General features: G+C 38.0%; 1 protein-coding gene across 7 annotated transcripts in view; it reads right to left on the reverse strand.

Moving 5' to 3' along the window:
* usp13 (ubiquitin specific peptidase 13) overlaps window positions 1–16,976 on the reverse strand; it is a 34,229-nt gene extending 17,253 nt beyond the window's left edge. For 3 of the 7 annotated variants that reach the window (XM_036570297.1, XM_036570298.1, XM_036570301.1), the window contains exons 1-10: window positions 16,729–16,976; window positions 14,945–15,070; window positions 11,407–11,467; window positions 7,507–7,628; window positions 4,591–4,733; window positions 4,061–4,245; window positions 2,943–3,037; window positions 2,629–2,819; window positions 2,400–2,471; window positions 899–1,004 (exon numbers count right to left, since the gene is read on the reverse strand). In XM_036570297.1, coding sequence (XP_036426190.1) covers window positions 899–1,004; window positions 2,400–2,471; window positions 2,629–2,819; window positions 2,943–3,037; window positions 4,061–4,245; window positions 4,591–4,733; window positions 7,507–7,628; window positions 11,407–11,467; window positions 14,945–15,070; window positions 16,729–16,839 — 1,212 coding nt within the window. In that variant the 5' untranslated portion in view covers window positions 16,840–16,976. The remainder of the gene's footprint in view (window positions 1–898; window positions 1,005–2,399; window positions 2,472–2,628; window positions 2,820–2,942; window positions 3,038–4,060; window positions 4,246–4,590; window positions 4,734–7,506; window positions 7,629–11,406; window positions 11,468–14,944; window positions 15,071–16,728) is intronic. The other 4 variants (XM_036570304.1, XM_036570300.1, XM_036570299.1 and 1 more) reach the window with 2 other exon arrangements.
* Window positions 16,977–19,907: the final 2,931 nt, after the last annotated feature.

Genomic DNA, 19,907 nt, shown 5'->3' on the forward strand with positions numbered 1-19,907 from the left:
TAGGAAGCCCCTGGTCAAATTACATTATGTTTTGTTGACTTTCTAAGTGAAAACAAGTTAATATATTCATTCAGAAAACACACGTCTGCACATTTTGCAGAATCACTGTTCATTACTGTTCATCTGCTGAATTTAACATATTGGAAAAAATAAAATTACAGCCCATTTTACATTTTATGTTTTATTTTTTCCAATACGTTAAACTCAAATCAATAAAAATATTTGCTGATGTATGCAGAAAAATTTCGTTTAAGTGTGTTCTCTATACAGGATGTATTAACTTACTTTCACCTAGAAAAATCAACATTGTAATTTGACCAGGGTGTTCAAACTTCTGCATACAACTGTAAATCAATCTTAGAGGCACAGTAACAAAACTAGTCTAATTTAAAGGAATGAGGAGGAATTGGAAAATGGAAAGTGTATGATATGGGCCCTTTAACATTAATGTTCGTACTATAACAGGGCAAACTATGCAAGAGAGAAATGTAGCACCAAGAAGCACTCAAGCAGACAATCAGATAATCCAAACGCTGCATTGATGAGTTTGATTTATTTGTGTAGCTTTGAAAACATTTTACAGTTTTAAAGGTTTTAAAGTTCTCTCTGGTTATGCTTATTCATTTGTAAACAGAGTTCCTCTTCTGATCATTCACATGACATCGGGGAGTGTTAGAATTTTAATATGACATGAGAGTGCATGCCTGCATGCTCTATGTTTCCACAGCATTTGAATTCACTATATTATAAGTACTATCACTGGGTTCAGTGAGCGTGTTGGGATGATTAGGAGGAACTCTACAGAATCAGATATTCAAATAATAAGCTCTGTAGTTCTCATCCTAATTTTCAAGCTCATTCTGTCTAAAGCCCCATGCTCAAGTCAAATGTCAAGCACCTTGTCAAATACCTTGTATTCTTCTTTCATCACCTGTTCAATGAGTTCTGATTTGATTGGAGGTTTGGAATACTGGCCTGAAAGAAGTCCATGACCCAGTTTCGCCCTGGTGGATACAGACACAAACAAAGCATCCAATACACCGTGTCAAATGTCTGCAGTGTACAGAAGAATAACAGTGAGGTCAGAACTGGTCCTGATGTGTCCTGATGTTTGATAGCAATAGTAATGAGTTAAAGAGTTGAAATAATGAAATTTTCCTTTTACCTTTTTCACAAGAGCTGGCGCGATAGTATTTTTTCTTTCCGATAATGATACTGAAACTTTGAGTATCGGTTGATACTGATCGGACATTTGTTCTTTAAAAATTGGTAAGCTTTAAAATGAGCTTTGGTTTACTGAAGCAGTTCATTTACAATGAGCATCTAAAAGTAGACTCAAACTAGGCTTAAATCATTCGAACAACCTTACTATCCCACAGGAAGAAATACAGGTTAGTTTTGCTATAAGATTGGATCAGATTTGTTATTTTTCCCTCCAATATTCAATCTAGCATTTTCTGCTGATATCAGACACATACCAATACCTGGTAACGGACTGGGCCATCTCTAACTTACACTATTAAAAGGTACACTATGTAAGATTTGGGGATTTGGAGACTTCTCTGTTGGAAATGAACTTCACACAACATGCGGTAGAACATTTTGTAACACCAGTTGTGCTTTGTTTCCCTTCCCCAAGCAGATAAACCTTGTGAGCACTTTGAAAAAGTATTCAAAGTGAACTCAAAACATTGTAAACAACATGTCCTCCGCGGATATCTCAGCAGACACTACAAACCTGATGTGGACATGCAGGTTTCTCCTCTACAACACTCTAAGGATTCAACCCTTTGTCTCTAAACAGACCACTCATATACTTGTTCAGTCTATTGTCATCTCAAGGCTTGACTACTGCAACTCGCGCCTGGGCGGTCTTCTATGTGGGCCAACAGGTCCTTACAACTGATCCAGAATGCAGCAGCACAGTTTGTCTTCAACCTTCCTAAGTTCACTGATGTCACTCCACCGCTGCATTCCCTTCACTGGCTTCCTGTAGCTGCCTGCATCAGATTTAAAACCCTGAGACTTGTCTACAAAGCCAAAAGTGGACCAGCCCCTCCCTACGTTATGGCAATGGTCAAAACTTGAGAACCTCAAGCCCTTCAAGCCTCAAGTACAGCTCAGCTTGACCTGCCATCCTTCAAGATGCATGGAAGACAAGCATCAAGACTCTTCTCTGTCCCTCGCTATCTAACACTGACTTAAGACCCATTTCTTTCGTGATGCGTTTAAATGATCACTTATCTAATCTATGATGCCTGTTTTTTGGTTTTGCTGATGATGATGGCATAGAAACTCATGCAGGGCATTCAAGCTGATATTTTCTTCAGGCTATTAATCAACAGATGACATGGTTATTTTTTGTGAAAACAGCTGTTTCACAACTTCACATTACTTACATCTGCGTACTGAAGTCTTGGGTGGGATCAAGCGGAGAGTAGTCAAATATTCTCTGTAGATTCCCGACATACCTAGAGATGAATAATAATAATTAAAAAACAATAATTGCTGTTAAAACATGGTTATTGTGGTCTACGTTACTACATCAAAAGCAAAAGCCAGATTTAAGTACAATAACAAAAGCAGAACATGACAAAGAATGGTAAAATAAGAAGCAGGAGCACTTACGCTCTCTGGAACTCTGGGATGCTGAAGAGAACTTGCATAGTGGTGCTGAGGTAGCAGCTGTTGCCCAGGTTTTTGATGCCTGTATAGCCTGAACCATAAACCGCCTTCAGCTTCAGGTTGGACTCCTGAATCACCTCCCACTCACTGGCTCGTGACTGCATATGGTTATCTGTGTGGTGGCCATTCTCTGTCTGCGGGAGAACGGCATGGACATTAAGTCAAGAACAGCAGTGTACATCCTACAGGAGCGGGTATTTGTCTTAATGAAGAGACACCACAATGCATCCATTTCTGAATGAACTACCAAAACGCACCCTTTGCATTTTCAGCATATCTATTCCAAAGTGTGTCAAGTGTTCTGATATGTGAGGGTCGAGTACTGCCTCTTCTTCATCAAAGGAATAAATGTCTGAAAAAGAGAAAGACAGAGAGAGCTTTAAGGTATAACAAATGTTTCTTGTGGCTCACTGAAACAAGCAGAACTTCTGGATTCTAAACTTTCAATTGATACCACATGTATGTTTATGAGCAGAAGAAGACAAATTTTATTATCATTGAAATGTGATGAAAAGTTATTGTCTGCACATGCTTTTGTGTTAAATTCTTAAAGGGCCCAGAGAATTAAAAAAACGAATTTCTCTTTTTTTTTAAAAAAAATGAGTTTAAAAAACATACCATTTACTACCTTGTCCATAAAGTCCATACCTGGAAACTAAGCTGCAAAAACTGCCTGAATTGTTTCTGTGATGTGATGAGAACCAACTAATTTAGATATCTCCACCTATTCAGCCTATAGCAGCTTAGCCCCACCCCTTCACACTAAAGTTCTAAGGAGTGTTTTAGCTCTGAGTGATTTCTGAATGAGCCAGAGTACAGGACAGCCAATCAGAGGAGAGCTCATATATCTAAAAGACACAGTAACAAAAACAGCCTGTTTAATTCTAGGAGAAAAAGAAAGGTTGGAAAATTGCTATGTAAAAATTAATTATGACCATTTTTGGAACATAAAACCACCAGTTTTATGTTACAAAATTTTGCAAATGTGGACCTCAAGGAAAAAAATAGAACCACAAAAAAAGGAAAAAAATGAGCCATTTAAACTATAGCTATATATTTTTTGCCTTTACTTGATGCTAAAACAAATGGAAAAAATGGGAAGTGCGGACAGAAATGGCAAGGAAGTCAAGACAGAACATAAAAGGAAAAATATTTCATTTTGCAAATCACTCTTTAATTAAATATATAATTCATTCAAAATAAAAAGCAATAATTCTTAATGTTAATGTTTTAATAAACAAGAATGCATGTTCTCAACAAACCAAATCCATTGTCCCTTAACGACTATGCAGGCACTTGCAATTTCAGTTTGAGTTGCGATTCCAAATCTTGTTTTTTTCAAGCATGCCTGCAATGTTTGGCCTGAAGCGCTAACCTGCTCCATCTGGGGTGATGGTGTCTAGTTTGACTGCCAGAGGGAATTTGGTTTCTCTGTAGTGCTCGAGGGCATGCCCGTTCCCTCCACTTCCATCAAAGAACCATTTCCCACAGAGGACAGAGCCATCCGTCAGGTTCAGCCACAGGTTCTCTCTCATTTCGCACTTGGCACACTTCCAGCCACTAGGAACACAAGGAAGACAATCAGAAGGGAGAGAAGAGAGGTTTCACATCTCAAGAAAAGATGAACTTTTCTCTGAAGAGAATGTAATTAGTTTTGGAGTTTTTATCTACTGACCATGCACAAATTCTAACATTTGGGCAAAACATATCCCAGACATGACGAACGACTTCATGAAATTGTCAGAAGTACCAGTTGAGGGATTTCCACAAACCCACTATACACTGAAATATCAACATCAGCATCATCAGCTAGCGTATCAGCTTAAAGGGGCTTTCTGAGCCACCCGACCACCATCAGCAGAGTGCCAGCAAGGAAATCAGATTCTGGACTGCCATGTGACTAACCTGGGGGGAATTCGAACCCCGTTCTCTTGTTGTCTGAGACTTCTGGCATGTTTGGACACTTGAAGCTCCTCTTCCCAAGAATCTGACTCTTGCTTTTTGTATGCAGATCCAGCATTTAGTACAGCATCACAAGCAATGGTCACCTAAATGGGGAAGATATGCACATATGCATATGACCAACATAAACCCGACAGCTTATAGCAGTTTACATGTTTGACTCTGTTATACAGACACAAAAAATTGGCATCTAAACAGCCTCAAAGCCATGCCTAAATCGTGAGCAGCCAAGTTAAACCAAACACTAGCTGTGCAGAACTACAGAATACTGTTTCAGACATTACGCACACCATGCTGTTAACAAAATAACATCCAATTTCATGCATATACCCAGCCCTGGACTGCCCTTACACCTGAGATTAACATGAAAACGGTATGTCCATACAGCATTCAGAGAGCAAGACATGCACAGTGCAACACACATACTGGACAGTCTGGAATGTGTTCAAATCTGACCGACTGGCTCTGGAGGTGGACAGGCTCACACTGCATTTGGACGTCAGTGTGGCGCAAACACAATCTGACCAGCCTCAGTGCGTTCAGTGAGAAATGCAATCAGTGCTTTTCTACAAATGATCACAACTCAGCGACTAGACGCATAATGCCTCCTTGGACGGCTAAGCAGGAGGACTTGTTTGCATAATGTGAGGAAACAGGAAGTGTAAATGAACTGTAATACCAAGCATAACTGCAAATGGTGGAACACTCTTGTTATCAGTAGAGTATATTTGCAAGTTCCCATTTTAATGTTTAATTTATTTTAAAACTATGTATCCCAGATGTTGCCATGCACCAGGGTTACTGAAGATGTCACTTCATTTCAAATTCTGTCCCTGTAATTCTAGCCATCTACTATTTATAAAGACACCCAACAACAACCACAGAAAAGGGTGAAGACAAAAAAGAAAATCACTTTATGGAATCGCGGCTAATGAAATATCATGACAATTTGTCATTCAGTCACACAGTAATGTGCAAAAGTCAGAGACAACCCTTCATTTATTTAATTTCCAGTCATGGCCACAAGGTACAAGTTGTTCATTTTTCAACATCAGGAAAAAAGTGGGAAAATTATTTTATATTTAACAGAAAATTACACGGAAGCCTCAACGATTAAATATAATATCAATGTTTTCAGGACTGAGCATGTCTACCTTTTGTTTTTTTTACAGCTTCTGGGTTGACCAGTCCATTGTTCTGAGAACACCAGCATTGTCTATTTCCGTTCCCTCAGTGACAGCTTCTTGACACCTACACATCTTTTCAGACTCATAGAGTTGAGTTGTCTTCTCACAGTGGAAAGATGGACAAAAGCGCTTGTGGATTTTTTCAGGTGGAGCTCTCAAACAGTTTTGGTGGCCAACGAGATATTGCATGGTTGTTAGGAGATCAGTCTTCTATATATAAAAACTCAGAGAAAGCTGCTTTATGAGAAACTTGGTTCTTTAGCTTCATATATTAAACCTGAAGTACAAAACCTGGGCTCTGTTTTATCCCACATGTAAACACAGTTACTAAAGTAGCTTTTTATCATTTGAGAAATATTGTTAAAGTTTGGCCTTTTCTATCTCAGAGCGAAACAGAGAAACTTGTTCATGAATTTGCTACAAGCAGAGTTGATTACTGTAATGCTCTTCTTACTGGACTTCCTAAGAAAACTATACATCCCTTACAACTCATACAAAATGCAGCAGCGCGAAAAACAAAAAGAGAGATCACATCACTCCCGTTTTAAAAGAACTGCACTGGCTGCCTATATTGTTCGGTATAGATTTTAAAGTTCAGCTACTAGTTTTAAGGCTCTAAATGACCTTAAAGCACCTGCTTACATCACAGAGTGTCTGTCTGTTTATGTTCCAGCAAGTGATCTTAGGTCCGCAGATAGTGGCCTTCTGCAGATACCTTCTGTTAAATACAAAAAACATGAAGAGGCCTCTTTCAGTTATTATGCTTCTAAACTGCGGAACTCAATTCCATCTTTTATTAGACAGACAAGCACAGTGCACACTTTTAAGAAGCATCTAAAAACGTATCTCTTTAACTTAGCATTTCACCTGTCTGCAAAGCACTTTGAGCTGCCACCGGCGTGAAAAGTGCTATATAAATGAAGATTATTATTATTATTATTATTATTATTAGTAGTAGTAGTAGTAGTAGTATTAGTATTATTATTATTATTATTATTATTATTATTATTATTATATCTTTTCAGCATTTTTAAATCCAGTTTTTTAAACGCCTGCTTTTTTTACCTTTTCCTTTGACTTTCCCCTTCCTTGTACAAGTGGATTATCTTATATCTAAAAAATGTATAACTGACTTTTGCACAGTACTGTACGTGTACTAGAAACCCCAAATGTTCCACTAAGCTTTTTAAGACATCATCAACGTGGAGTGAGAACTATGGGTATGCATGAGAGAGTAGCTAAGTACATGAGAAAGTAAAGTTCATACAATGACAGATAGACGGTGCACTGTGTACTGATACTGTAATGTGTTTTGATCCAAAGCTCTATAGTTTCTATACTTTAACTGGAGTGTAAAGACATTCTCAAGCAGCTATACAGCATTCATGAAATCCAGCAGTCATGATGACAATTCAGACAGACTGATTATCAAATATCTTGAAGGCATTTAAGTTCCCCACTGTTCCTATGGGCAGCAGACTCATGTAGAAGAAGCTGTATATGAGCTAATACAAAACAGGCAGTCAAGAATCATCTGAAAATGTCAGTAAGCATACTTGCACTAGAGAGCTTTGGGTTAAACAACATTACAGCATTGTTTTAAATCAGAACCAAGTCAGACCTTTGGCATGCAGTGCACACACACAGGGCATGCTCACACACTCTCACTGACCAGTGCAGGCAACTCCTCAATATTTGGTAAAGGAATCTCAAAGTGGTCTGGGAATATGACAAGCTTGGCTTCATCTTCATATTCATAATCATCCCCGTTAAAATCACGGTTAAGTTCTAAATCTTAAAAAAAGGAGATATAAGAGATAATCAGACAGATATATGACAGTGTCATTGCCTTTAAATCTTTACAGTGGACAAATCATATCCATAGTCTTGTACAGGAACAACAGAAGAAGGCAGAGCTCTATGAATATCAATATACTACAAACTACACTACTATACAGGCTTAGAGTGCTGAGCTCCACTTTAACACCAAGACAGATGTATTTGAAAATGCTCAGAATAAATCACAACTGCATGGTGCCAGATTTAGATCACAGTGAAAATTACAAACACTCACACAAGCATATTTTATGACTACAAGCTCAAAGAGATGTAGAGACATACTGTGGCAATCAAAACCCCTACTCATAGAATGCTTTCCCTTAGTTTCACTATGTTCCATATTTTACAAAAACAGTGAACAGTGATATGAAACTATGAAATAAAACACATGGAATTATGCATATCAAAGCTATCTTCTGTTTTAGATACTTTAAAGCACTTTGCACACTCTTGGCATTCTCTCAAGCAGCTTCATGAGGAGCCAGCTGGAATGCTTTTCCAACAGGACTGAAGGAGATGTGTAATTGTGTGAACATTTCATACTGAATGGACCAACAGAAGTGGTCCAAGATTATCTGGAATAAAATCCTGTTACATTAACTTACATTTAAAGTTAGGAATGTTTTTACTTTCTCCTGTGAAGTCATACTTCAAAAGTATTTAGAAGTTTTTTTTCTGCACCACAGTTGAAATGCAAACAAGCTGAGACCTTGTTGGCTGCTGGGCAGAAGGGGAATAAATAAAAAAACTGGGGATAAAAAATAGCAAAGTTCACTTCACACCAAGACACTCTTACGTTACGATTACATTATGATTAAAAATTAAATCCATGGGAGAAATTCATGTAAAAAGACTAGTAAGTAAAAAAGCTACCCACATGTAACAGCCATTGCCTTCATGAGGAAGCTCTTAATGATATACCTGGAATAGGTCACGTCCCCTTTACAATCAAACATTTAACTTTGGCAATAACTTCACTACTTAGGGCCAAACCCATTGCTCCCCTTGCCCCACCACCCTTTTGCAAGTTCATGCATAGGGATAGGGTGTCTCAATTTGTGACCGGTAGGGTGAAGTGTTAGGGCTACATGGCCCTCCAAACGGAGGTTTTTCAGAGGCACACTCCAAACAGAGTGTTATGAGTAAAAAAGGAAAATCCGGCAAGATGGCTGCACAAAGAAACCCACAAATGTATTTTCTCTGTTAAAAAATTACCATAACCATTGTGTTATCTTAGTTTAATGTTGTTTCAATGTATTATGGTCCTTTTCTTCATAACAAGCGTAAAAAATCACTAGTAGTATGCTGATGTCTCAGCAGCTAGCTAAATTTCCTGTTCCACCTTAAACGCCTGAGGTGCCAGAATGTAACTGCTGCAACATTTAAGATGGAACGGGAAAATTCGAATAAGCAGGTAGCAAATAGCTGATTTCAGGTTCATGTCACCAAAGAATTAAGGGTGGGTGGCGTCGTATCCCCCCCTCTTTGAACGCATATAATGTCCTAAATTTAACTAAAGCCCAGCAGTGAGGTTGCTGGACTTTACCGCTCCTCTACTATCGCTGCAGACTGGCAGGGTCGCCTACAGAGTGCAGCTAGTAGTCTGCTAATGAAGTAATGTTCTTTTTTATTTGAGGGTTGTCCCATTTCGTAGGGGAAGATTTCAGCCACTACTCCTTGTAACTCCAAGGAACAAGGTGACCCTTGAAAACAAGGGGTAGGGGTAAAAGTGGGCCTTAGATTTGCCTTAGAAACAATTTTAGTCACTTAACCAAAGTCTGGGTTATGAAATTTCAAATCAGATGGTGTCCACAAGTTTGACTGGTACTGTACACTTCGGAGGTACACACAGGCTGGTGAAATGAAGGATGAATTACTAAATTGGGAAATGGCTGAGTGAACTGGAGGAAAGTGCAGCTGGTTTCTTTTTAGCGGTTTCTTGTCCTATGACGTGTGAGCTTGGGCAGTCTGATTAGATCACTGCACTGGTATAGAGATGCGGTACCAACATAACATTCCCTGCAGTAATACGCAAAGGGCCACGTAAGGAGACATAATTGGTGGTGTACATGGTTTTCTGAGCCTGAATAAGGAGGTTTACACACAGTGACAGCTCACTGAATATATACTACCAGCCAAAAGTGTGAAAACAATGTTTTCAGTGACATAAAACTAATTAGGTTGTAGATAAACAGATTATTCTAATATGCTCTAATGAAACTGTACAACAATTAATAAATGTGTCCAGAATGATGACCAGAGCTACAGATCATTTTAAATTGACATCAAGAATGAAGTTATACTAAAAAGAATATCAAGAATACTTCAAATTACAACAGACATAATAACATTATTATTTCCAAAATACTGAAATATTAAGTAAAGCACTTACTTAAGCAAAACCTTTTGGTGTGTAGTTTACAATATTGTAATGTGCATTATATAAGTTATCTTTGTAAAATAACAGTATTATTAATACACTACACGCCTAAAAAAGGGGGCTCTTCAAGGATTCCTTAATAAAAGCTGGTCATATCCAGAACTGTGACAACTCAAAAAACCTTTTTAATACATAAAAGGTCTCTAGAATGGTTATACAGTTCTTCACTATGATGGAAAACCTGTTTTATGTGGTTCTTCAAAGAATCATTGAAAAAGACAGTTCTATATAACAACAAAAAGCATTCCATAATTGTTACAAGTCACGGAAACTTTATTTGGGACTACACAGAACCTTTTTTCCCCCCCAAGAAGGTACCATTCAAAAGATCTGGAATCACATCAGTCATTTTTGTTACTTTATTTACAGTAAAAACTTGTAGAAAGTAGTTTTAAGTATTATAAACTAGACACAAAAATCTATTTTTAGATATTTCAGTATTTCAAGTATTTTGGGAACAACTGGAAATTATAATAAACAATAATAAACAATATAATTTAGTTACACTACATTAGATGTCTGTCTGCCCTGAGACTTGACAGCCAGTTTTAAAGCACAAAGCATTCTGTACTGTAACTTTGTTATAAATTGATTCTCGATGTTATACGGCTTTTAAGTCATGTTAGAATCATCTACAGCTCTGTTCTTCATTCTGAACACATCTCACAATTTCTTTTTTATAGATTCCTACTTCATTTCCTACAAATTGTTTGAAACCTGTGAAGCTGTGCAGGGTGACCGTATTAGAATATTTGTTTACATTTATCTGCAACCAGATGGGTTTTATTTTATTGAAAACAGTGACTCCACACTTTTGAACACTGATTTCAATCGTAGCCGAACTTTTGAACTTTAGTGTGGGAGTGAAGGAAGAAGACCTAGACTGAGTGAGGAGGACATGTGTCAATCGTTTGAAGCTCCATTAGAGTGAATAAAACCCACCTGGCCCCACAGCCTACATCATCCCTCCAACGGCAGAAGTGTGTCAGCCATGAGAGTTGATAGGGCACAGCAGCTGATGGGGGAGCAGTGACAGGCCCGTCGGCCCACTGTAAACCAACCCTCCCCAGTAGCGGATTAGGCCAGAGCGAGCATGTGGCACTTTAGATTTAGAACGGTTACTAACTGCAGATAAAGATAAATGCACTAAATTTAGCCCCAACAGGGGAGGACTGAGGTTAATGATCATGAGGAAATGTCACTTATTTTAAAAAAAAATCTTTAGATCCATCCCTGTGAATTAGACTTTTTTCAGAGTGTATTTTTTTCCATTCTCTTCTTCTGTAGTCTTACCTAAAAACACTTTTCCATTCCGTCTTCTCGGGACAGCACCTCCAGCAGCACCTGTGGCTTTCTGTGGCAGACAACAACATTATTTTTGACACCAAACAGAAGACAGTTGTTTTTGTAGAGGCTTCCTGGGCACAGAAAATCTTAATAAACCAAAATGTTAGAGAATCCAGTAGCACTAATAGTTAAATAACACAGGATACAAAGCTGGCTGTGGGTAATAGCGGGCGATTAGTGTAAGGAAAGTTCGATCGAGGCTTTATTTGTGGGGACCATCATTAAATTTGCTGTGGTCAGGATCACTAAAAGACAGGAAAAATGTTGACACTCTCGTCAATTAAGTGACCTCATGAGAAAACAGCAGACTCAGGAGCTGCAGGAATGTAGCCAGCTGTTTCTGAACAGATACTGACATGGAAAAAGCACTGCTAAATGATGGCTACTGATGGCTGACATGGGGTCAAGCAGAATCACAGGAAGTGATTTCTACTGAAATGACAGCTCGACTTTTTCAGCATTTATTACAAGAATAACATTTAAGTTAACAGACTTTTATTTTGGATTTTTGATTGAAAAGTAAGAAGACTCTAATCGTTTTTAGTAGCAACATATTGTAATAGAAATTATATAATACAAATATACTCTTAATTATGACCATATATAATTATGACCATATATTATCCATTCAAATAGCACATCACTGTTGTCGGAAGAAAACCTAGTATCTTCAAAATGATAACTTTACAGGAGAAGGAAAAAAACCTACTTTACTTTAGATGTAAGTCAATGGAACCAGTTTACACACAATGTAAAGGGCAACAGGCATTTTCAAATTATGGCAAAAACTGAAAAACGACAAAAATGGAGATACAAGGTTTTCTTCCGACAACAGCGATATACAGACTGTTACACCAACATAAAATGCAATAAACAATAAAATATTTTAATATTAACAGATTTTCATTTTGAATATAGCTATTTTGTTACATTTTTACAAAATTACTGATTTCTGCTATTGATTACTAAATGTGTGGAGCACTCTATATGTTGCTTTATATACAGACAAGGCTGTTAAATTACATATGTTACAATCACTGATAAGATACTTTATTAGGAAATAGTAAGATATTAAGAATAACAGCAGTGGAAGTTTATTCAGTTACTTTTAATATTATTATTATTGCTGCTGACACACGCACACTCCGTACAAAAGCACAAAGCCACATGACCTTCTAACCTGACCAATATGTCAGCTGGCCAAAACTGATTATCTGTAGTTTTAAAAACAATGTCAATAATGTGTTGATAATTACCAACTTTTTTGTTGCAGCATCACTAGAATTAAAATCCGTAATCACTTAACAACAAGCTGAAACCTCAAATGGCTGTGCCACTGGCAAACCCAACAAGCATCATTGCACCAGCAATACAAACTGAACAGATGAATTTGAACAGAAAGAACCATCAGGTTAGAATAAGAGAAAAACATGTAGTGCTCAAAGCTAACCTTTAACATGAGAATGACGTTATAACAAACAAAAAACCTTTTTATGACGAGAACTAATGAGGTAATTAACAGAAACCAAACCTGTAAAGAATTATGAGTAGCTCCACCCCCTGTGTTACAATATTTATATTATTTAGACTGTTTATTTGGGGAACAGTGTGACAGCTCACACTGAATTCAGAACTCAGAATCATACCTGTCAGTAAAACACTCTTTAACTAAAAGTATTATATTGTAAATTTAAAATGCAAAATATAATTATAAAACTATATCTGCCAATATTGTCTGTTATTAGAACGTTTGGGCAATGAAATCAGTTTTCATACTGGTTGGGGCCTACTCTTAACCACACCACAATAACATAAAGACTTTATCTGAGCATGAATTAGACACCAGTATCTACATCTGAATTTGAAATATTCACTGACAAGCTACAAATGAATGATAATACAGCCATATGCAAAGTTTGAACACCTAAGGCAAATTAGTACAAATCCTTTACAGGGAACAAACTTAAATATATTATTTTGCTGCAAATTTTCAGTGCACAGTTTCTATTTATTTAGTGTTTAACATTTTCAAGATACAATAAAAAAATGCACCATTACTTTTGCACAGGCCACATTTTATGATTTATTTTTTCCCAAAATGTTAAATTCAGCAAATAAACACTAACTGGGCAGAACAGAGCTCTCTGTAGAGGATGTGTTAACTTTTTTTCTCTTAGAAAATCAACAAAACGTGATTTGATTAGGGATGCCCAAGCTTATGCATAGGACTTTATATGTGAGAGGCTCACCACTCTAACATCAAGTCCCTCAAGTACTAAGAAGCAATGTTTATGACCTAAAAACAACACACTATATTATATAACAACACAACACACTATGTTTTTTTCCAGTATTAAATATTAATTAATGTTGGTATGAGCAGTTTTGTTTACACTGCCATCAAACTTCCATATCACTATTAACGTCTCCTGTAAACATTTACAAATGTTTCTAGATTTTCCTCAACACTGGATGTTTCTATGTTAAGATTTTGTTTTATTTTTATCCAAGATCTTCCTAAAAATCTTCATGTAAAGATTTTGTTCAACATTTCAGTTGGTTAAATAAACAGTGGTGCTAGCAGCTGCATCAGCCAATCTTTTTCATGTTAAAGCACAAAAAGTTTCATTAGGTTTGCTAGATGTTTGATACTACATAGACTACTTATATAAATATAGCACTACGTAGATATTTGCTAACCTTCATATGTATGCACAATTTATAGATTTGCACTCTTCTGATTAATTTCACATATTACTTAGTCCAACTGAAGTATATATTGTGAGAAAAGGAATCTACTTAAATTCTTCAATTTAAACCGTCTAGTTCCTATTTTGTTTCTTTATTTTGGAGTTTAATTTTATTCTGATTCTTTAGGTTCAGCACATGAACTGCTTTATTGTTGTTTACATCTCTCACTTCTGAGGCTTAGTGTTCTATTTTAGACCAAAATGTCCCTATAAAAGAAAAGAGTAGCACCTAACCCACTTCAGTTCTGATGCTGATAGATGCTGAATATAGTTCCACTGCAGTTCTATAAGGAGTTCAGTTTGTTTGTTGTTCCTGTTTTATATCCACCCAACACTACTGATTTTAATTAGTACCAGCAATTGAAGAAAAAACTAAATTGTAAGTACAGTAAGAATGCCTACATAATATAGATTGAATTATTACTACTCAGGTAGTTTTGTCGGCCCAAGTTTTTGCCCCTTACCACTTTCAGTTAGACAAGAAAACAGTGGAAACAGGGAGGTCTGGTACTATTCCTAACCCATCTTCATCCTCTAATGTTTCTATTCATGTTTAGACGTTTAAAACATTTAAAATGCCTAAACTGATTAACTTCTGCACATACACAGGTGCAGCGTACCATGATTGAGTTTTGTTACCATGGCCTGAAAAGGTCAGCATATCAAGCTCCTCAAGAAACAGGCTATTAAAGAACTAAACCAAAGAGGAAAGCAAGACCAGCCATCTGCCTTACCTCCTTAACATGACGCTTTAGGTGCATGTACACGCTCTGTCCAGTCTTGCGGTAATGTCTCTCCACGTGTTCTCTTCCGAAGCCTAGGAATGTGTTCATACACACATACAGCCCACCTTCAGACTCCTAAAGGAGACAGAAATCACACAAAAACAATTACAAAATAATAGTAAAAACATATTGCCAGCATTACTGATAACTAAAGAGAGTCAAGAGATCATAAAACACAAACCAGACATGATATTTCAAAGCTTGGAGCCAACAGATCTGTCTATGACAGAATTAAGTTTGGAAATCAGAGAATCAACAGTCATTAAGAAATATCAAAAAGTTACATATCGTTGCTGTTACGAAAAAAATGACTCTCCATTTTTCTACATTATTTGAACACAGATGCTGTCCTTTATATTGTATGAGAATATGAAAAACAGACCAATAGAAAAGCTCCAAAATTACTTGTAATAAAATATTTGAACATTAACTTGCATTAAAAGTTAAGAATGTTTTTGTCTTCTCCTTTAAAGTTCTATTTACTATTCTGGAGATACATTTTGTTTGTTTGTTTTGCTTAGGTTTTTTTTTTTCTTTTTTCGGACAAGAACGATATATTGTGCCTTATTTTTTTTAATAGATATACCAGTTGCCGTTTTTATACCAGTAAGCTAGCTGGTTAGAATATTAAGAAAGTGGATGCACTGATAGATTTCTTGGACCAAACTGACAAAAAGTCTAATAGTCTGGTTAACCTAAAAGACTGGCTATACACTAAACACCATCAGTGGGTTGGCTGTAGTAGGGCCTAGGTTTAAGAGCAAAGAAGAAGGATATACAAATATTAGAGATTTTGAAATCAAAAAACTTTGTTCATTGCTGGTTGTTCTAAAACCTATCGGCATTAAGAAATGGGGAGACTTTTATTTTATACACATTCCTCTAGGCCTACACTAACCCTCAGAGACAAAGCTTGAGTGTAGCCTAGTTTTGCAAAACAAGACCCAAAACAGTATAGGGATTCCAGCTCCACACTCTCGGAAAAACCTCTCAATAGGCTTTGGTGACACACGAGCTTTAACAGCCAGGGGTAAAAATAGTCTGACATGAGCTCCAAACAGCTGAGTCACCTTTAAAACTGTTGTAGCTGAGAGACGGACATACAGCACTGAAGCAACACGTCCCCAAAAAGTTGGGACGAAGCTACAATCAATCTTCTGACTGAGCACTGACTGAGATATTTGGGTTCAGAGCATCTTTGTAGTTGACTGGCAGAAACTCTCAGACCTGGAATCCTTTATAATCAGGTCACAGGCTGTCTGACAGTCATATTAGCTGTTTAATCTTTTTTATTAGCTAGCTAAAGGTTTTGTGACAGAGCGCAGCATCCTTGCCAGCCTCCACTTTGACAAATGCTCTAATTGAGACTGTGAGTGAGCTATTTAGGACATAAATTATCTTTGGTTTGATGAGCTGTTGTGAGTAGAAACAGTGAGGCAGATTCCACCTCAAAGCGGACGGATTTCAGGGCTGGTTTTATTGGCTTGTCTGATTAACGGTCGCATCGCCTCCAAACAAAGGGGGCAAGCTTTCTAAGGTGTAAGCCCTCAGGTTTGCTGAGGTATTTCAGCACGCTGTGACACAGGCGGGTGAGAACGGTGGCCGCGGGATTCCCAAAATCTCACGATAATAGGCTGCGCAGCTTCTCACGTGTCAGGATGAGAAATGGAAAAATAACTGAACATGCATCCACGCAGTAGAACGAAACACATCGAAACACGTATATTACTCACTGGAGAATCGTAGGAAAAAGCACACTCGCTCTTGTAAACCCTGTCTCCAGATCTCGGCACCCTTATAGTTGGCATGTACGGGACCAGTAGCTCTCCCAAGTCTGTAGCCATCTTTGCATTCCTGCTGCTCCACAGTGTCACTGAGTGTCAGTGAGAAGGAGAGATGAGGGTGTTATTTTTAAATCACACAGAGGAGACATTCCCCCTCAGGATCAGGGGGATATGACGACGAAAACATTGGGGGGTGGGAGGGGGGAATGGTCTTTTTGAGAAAGGAGCCAATATTTGTATCAGGGTTTCCTCAAGCTCCGATTGGTGGAATCCTAAATTTATGTAAATACGTTTAGGGCGAACGCGCTTTTCTACTGGCCACTGTAACGACGGAGGGCTGTGCGTGAGCGAGCGTATTGGACAACATGCTAACGTACACTACATGGCCAAAAGTGTGTGGACACCTATACATCGCACCCACATGAGCTTGTTGGACATCTCACATGGAGTATCCACCCCTTTGCAGCTATAACAGCCTCCACTTTTCAGGGAAGGCTTTCTACAATATTTTACAGTGTGGGGGGGGGGTTTGTGCCCATTCAGTGAGAAGAGCATTTGTGAGGTCTGACACTGAGGTTGTACGAAAAAGCCTGGCTCACAATTCATTCCAAAGCTGTTCAGTGGGGTTGAGGTCCAGGCTCTGTGCAGAACACTTGAGTTCCTCCACAACTCATCAAACCATATCTTAATGGAACTCATTTTTGTGCACAGGGGCACCGACATGCTTGGAACAGGACAGAGCTTTCCCCAAACTGTTGCCACAAAGTTAGAAGCATATAATTGTCTAAAATTTTTTGTATGCTGTAGCACTAATGTTATGCTTCACTGGAACTAAGGGGCCTACCCTGCTAGAAAAACCAGCATAGGCCAGCATTGCTGGTCACCAGTTGTCTTGTGGATGCTGGTACGCTGGTCAGCAGCAATGGAAGCTGATAAGCTGATCACCACTAAACCCAGCATGCGTTGTGTTCTGACGCTGATATGCTGGTCGACCAGCATAGACCAGAAATGAAATCGTCAGGGTAGCGCAAACCCTGGTAAACAGCCCCAGACCATTATTTACTGTTGACACTATGCATTCTGATAGGTAGCGATCTCCTGACATCTGGCAAACCCAGACTGGTCCATCAGATTGGCAGATAGTGAAGTGTCATTCATCACTCCAGAGAACACGTTTCCACTACTCCAGAATCCAATGGTGGCATGCTTTACACCACTCCCCCCGACACCTGGCATTATGCATTTTGATCTTAGGCTTGTGTGCAGCTGCTCAGCCATGGAAACCCATTTCATTAAGCTCCAGACGCACAGTTCATGTGCTGATGTTTCTTCCAGAGTAACACTGTAATGAGTGATTCAACAGAGGATCTACTGCTTTGTGACTGTGCTGTTGTTGCTCCTAGCCATTTCCATTTAATAATAATAGCACCTACAGTTGACCATGGCAGATCTAGCAGGACAGAAATTTTACACACTGATTTGTGGCAAAGGTGGCATCCTATGATAGTGCCATGTTTAAAGTCATTGAGCTCTTCAGTACAACCCATTCTACTGCCAGTGATTGCATGGCTATGTGCTTAATTATACCCATATGTTAGCAACGAGTGTGGCTGAAACACCTGAAGTCAATAATTCGAAGGGGTGTCCACATACTTTTGACTATATAGGGTGTGTATGTATGTTTACATACTTACATAGGCATGATGATCAATCTTTAAATAAGGCATGTTAAAAATGTACATTTAAATACGCATGGATATCTGTCTATTTTATAGTAATGTATGTTATATGAAATAGGTGTAGTAGTCTCTATTTTATATATAAGATGCTCAATATGTTTAGATATGTACATGTTCATTGTTATCTAGCTTTTGTTTTTAAGATTACAGTATGATTTGTGAAAGCAATGGTACACTGTGTGTTGTGTTCATGTAATTCATATATTCATAATTAATTTTACACTGAATGGGTAGTGCGGATCTACTGTTATTCGTGAACATTTCTACTATCATTTGTAAACATGTTCAAATCGACTTTCTGTCCCGCACCATTTTCACCCTTTTTGTTATACTGAATGACATTGGAAATCTCTTTTTTCTCATCAAGTACAGGCAAAAAACATAATTAATATCCTCAGATCTACCAGTTTTAACTCAACAAGCTCAACAATTTAAGCGCAATTCCCTAAACAGTAAAAGCGTGTCTCATGACACTGTACCACCTGTGCAAAACAACCTAAAACACTCAACACATTAGCCACATTACAACACACGCTGTCAATCACTTCAGCACTGCCACCACAAATGGAGAGCCCTCTTAGATCATTGTGTAAACACTGGTTCAGTAAATGCTAAATGACTGCATCAGAACTAGATTAGCTACATAGTGTTGCTGACAGTAACAAAAGACTGATCCATACACAAAAATGTGAAGGAAAACATATTGTTTTTTTTACAGTATTCATAAATGACACAAGGACAAAATAAAACAAAGTCAGGCCAGTCATGGAACTATATGGATATAGAGACCTATGTCACTTTTTTGCTGTATTTTCCCATGCAGCGTGTACATTCCAATGCTAATTGTGCACACAACACCTAATATCTTGCTTTTTTACATGTCAAAGCCCCCTTTTCAATTTTCAGTCATGATAAACTTACACCAATAGGTTCGAATAAAGACATGTAATTGAGCTGGAGATCTTACAGTGTTGCTGAGAAGAGGGAGGGTGCATAGGGTGGTGGGAACTCGAATTGATGTTCGACATGCAGAGATACAGTAAAGTGTAGAACTGTGATGTCTGTTGTACAGAGCTCTGTATAATCAACATCACAGAAGGCTGGTTTAGCTGAGGCTGTACCCTTCAATGTGTCTCATACATGCTTGGACAGCTTGTCCTTTGGCACGGCCGGGTATTTACACCTTTTGTTCAAACCCACTGCTTGTTGTAAACAGTATTTTGCATGCAAGCATTTAAGTAATGATCAATTGTGTCAATGTGAGTGTGAAATGTTCACAGCCAATTAAAGAGATAACAGTTTATACCTGACATTTCATAGTCAAATAAGAATAAATGTGACAAGTGTGTTTAATATTGTGGAATGCTGCCACTGACTCACGCTGCCATG

This window comes from Colossoma macropomum, unplaced genomic scaffold (genome assembly GCF_904425465.1).
Source record: "Colossoma macropomum unplaced genomic scaffold, Colossoma_macropomum, whole genome shotgun sequence".
Lineage (NCBI taxonomy): Eukaryota > Metazoa > Chordata > Actinopteri > Characiformes > Serrasalmidae > Colossoma > Colossoma macropomum.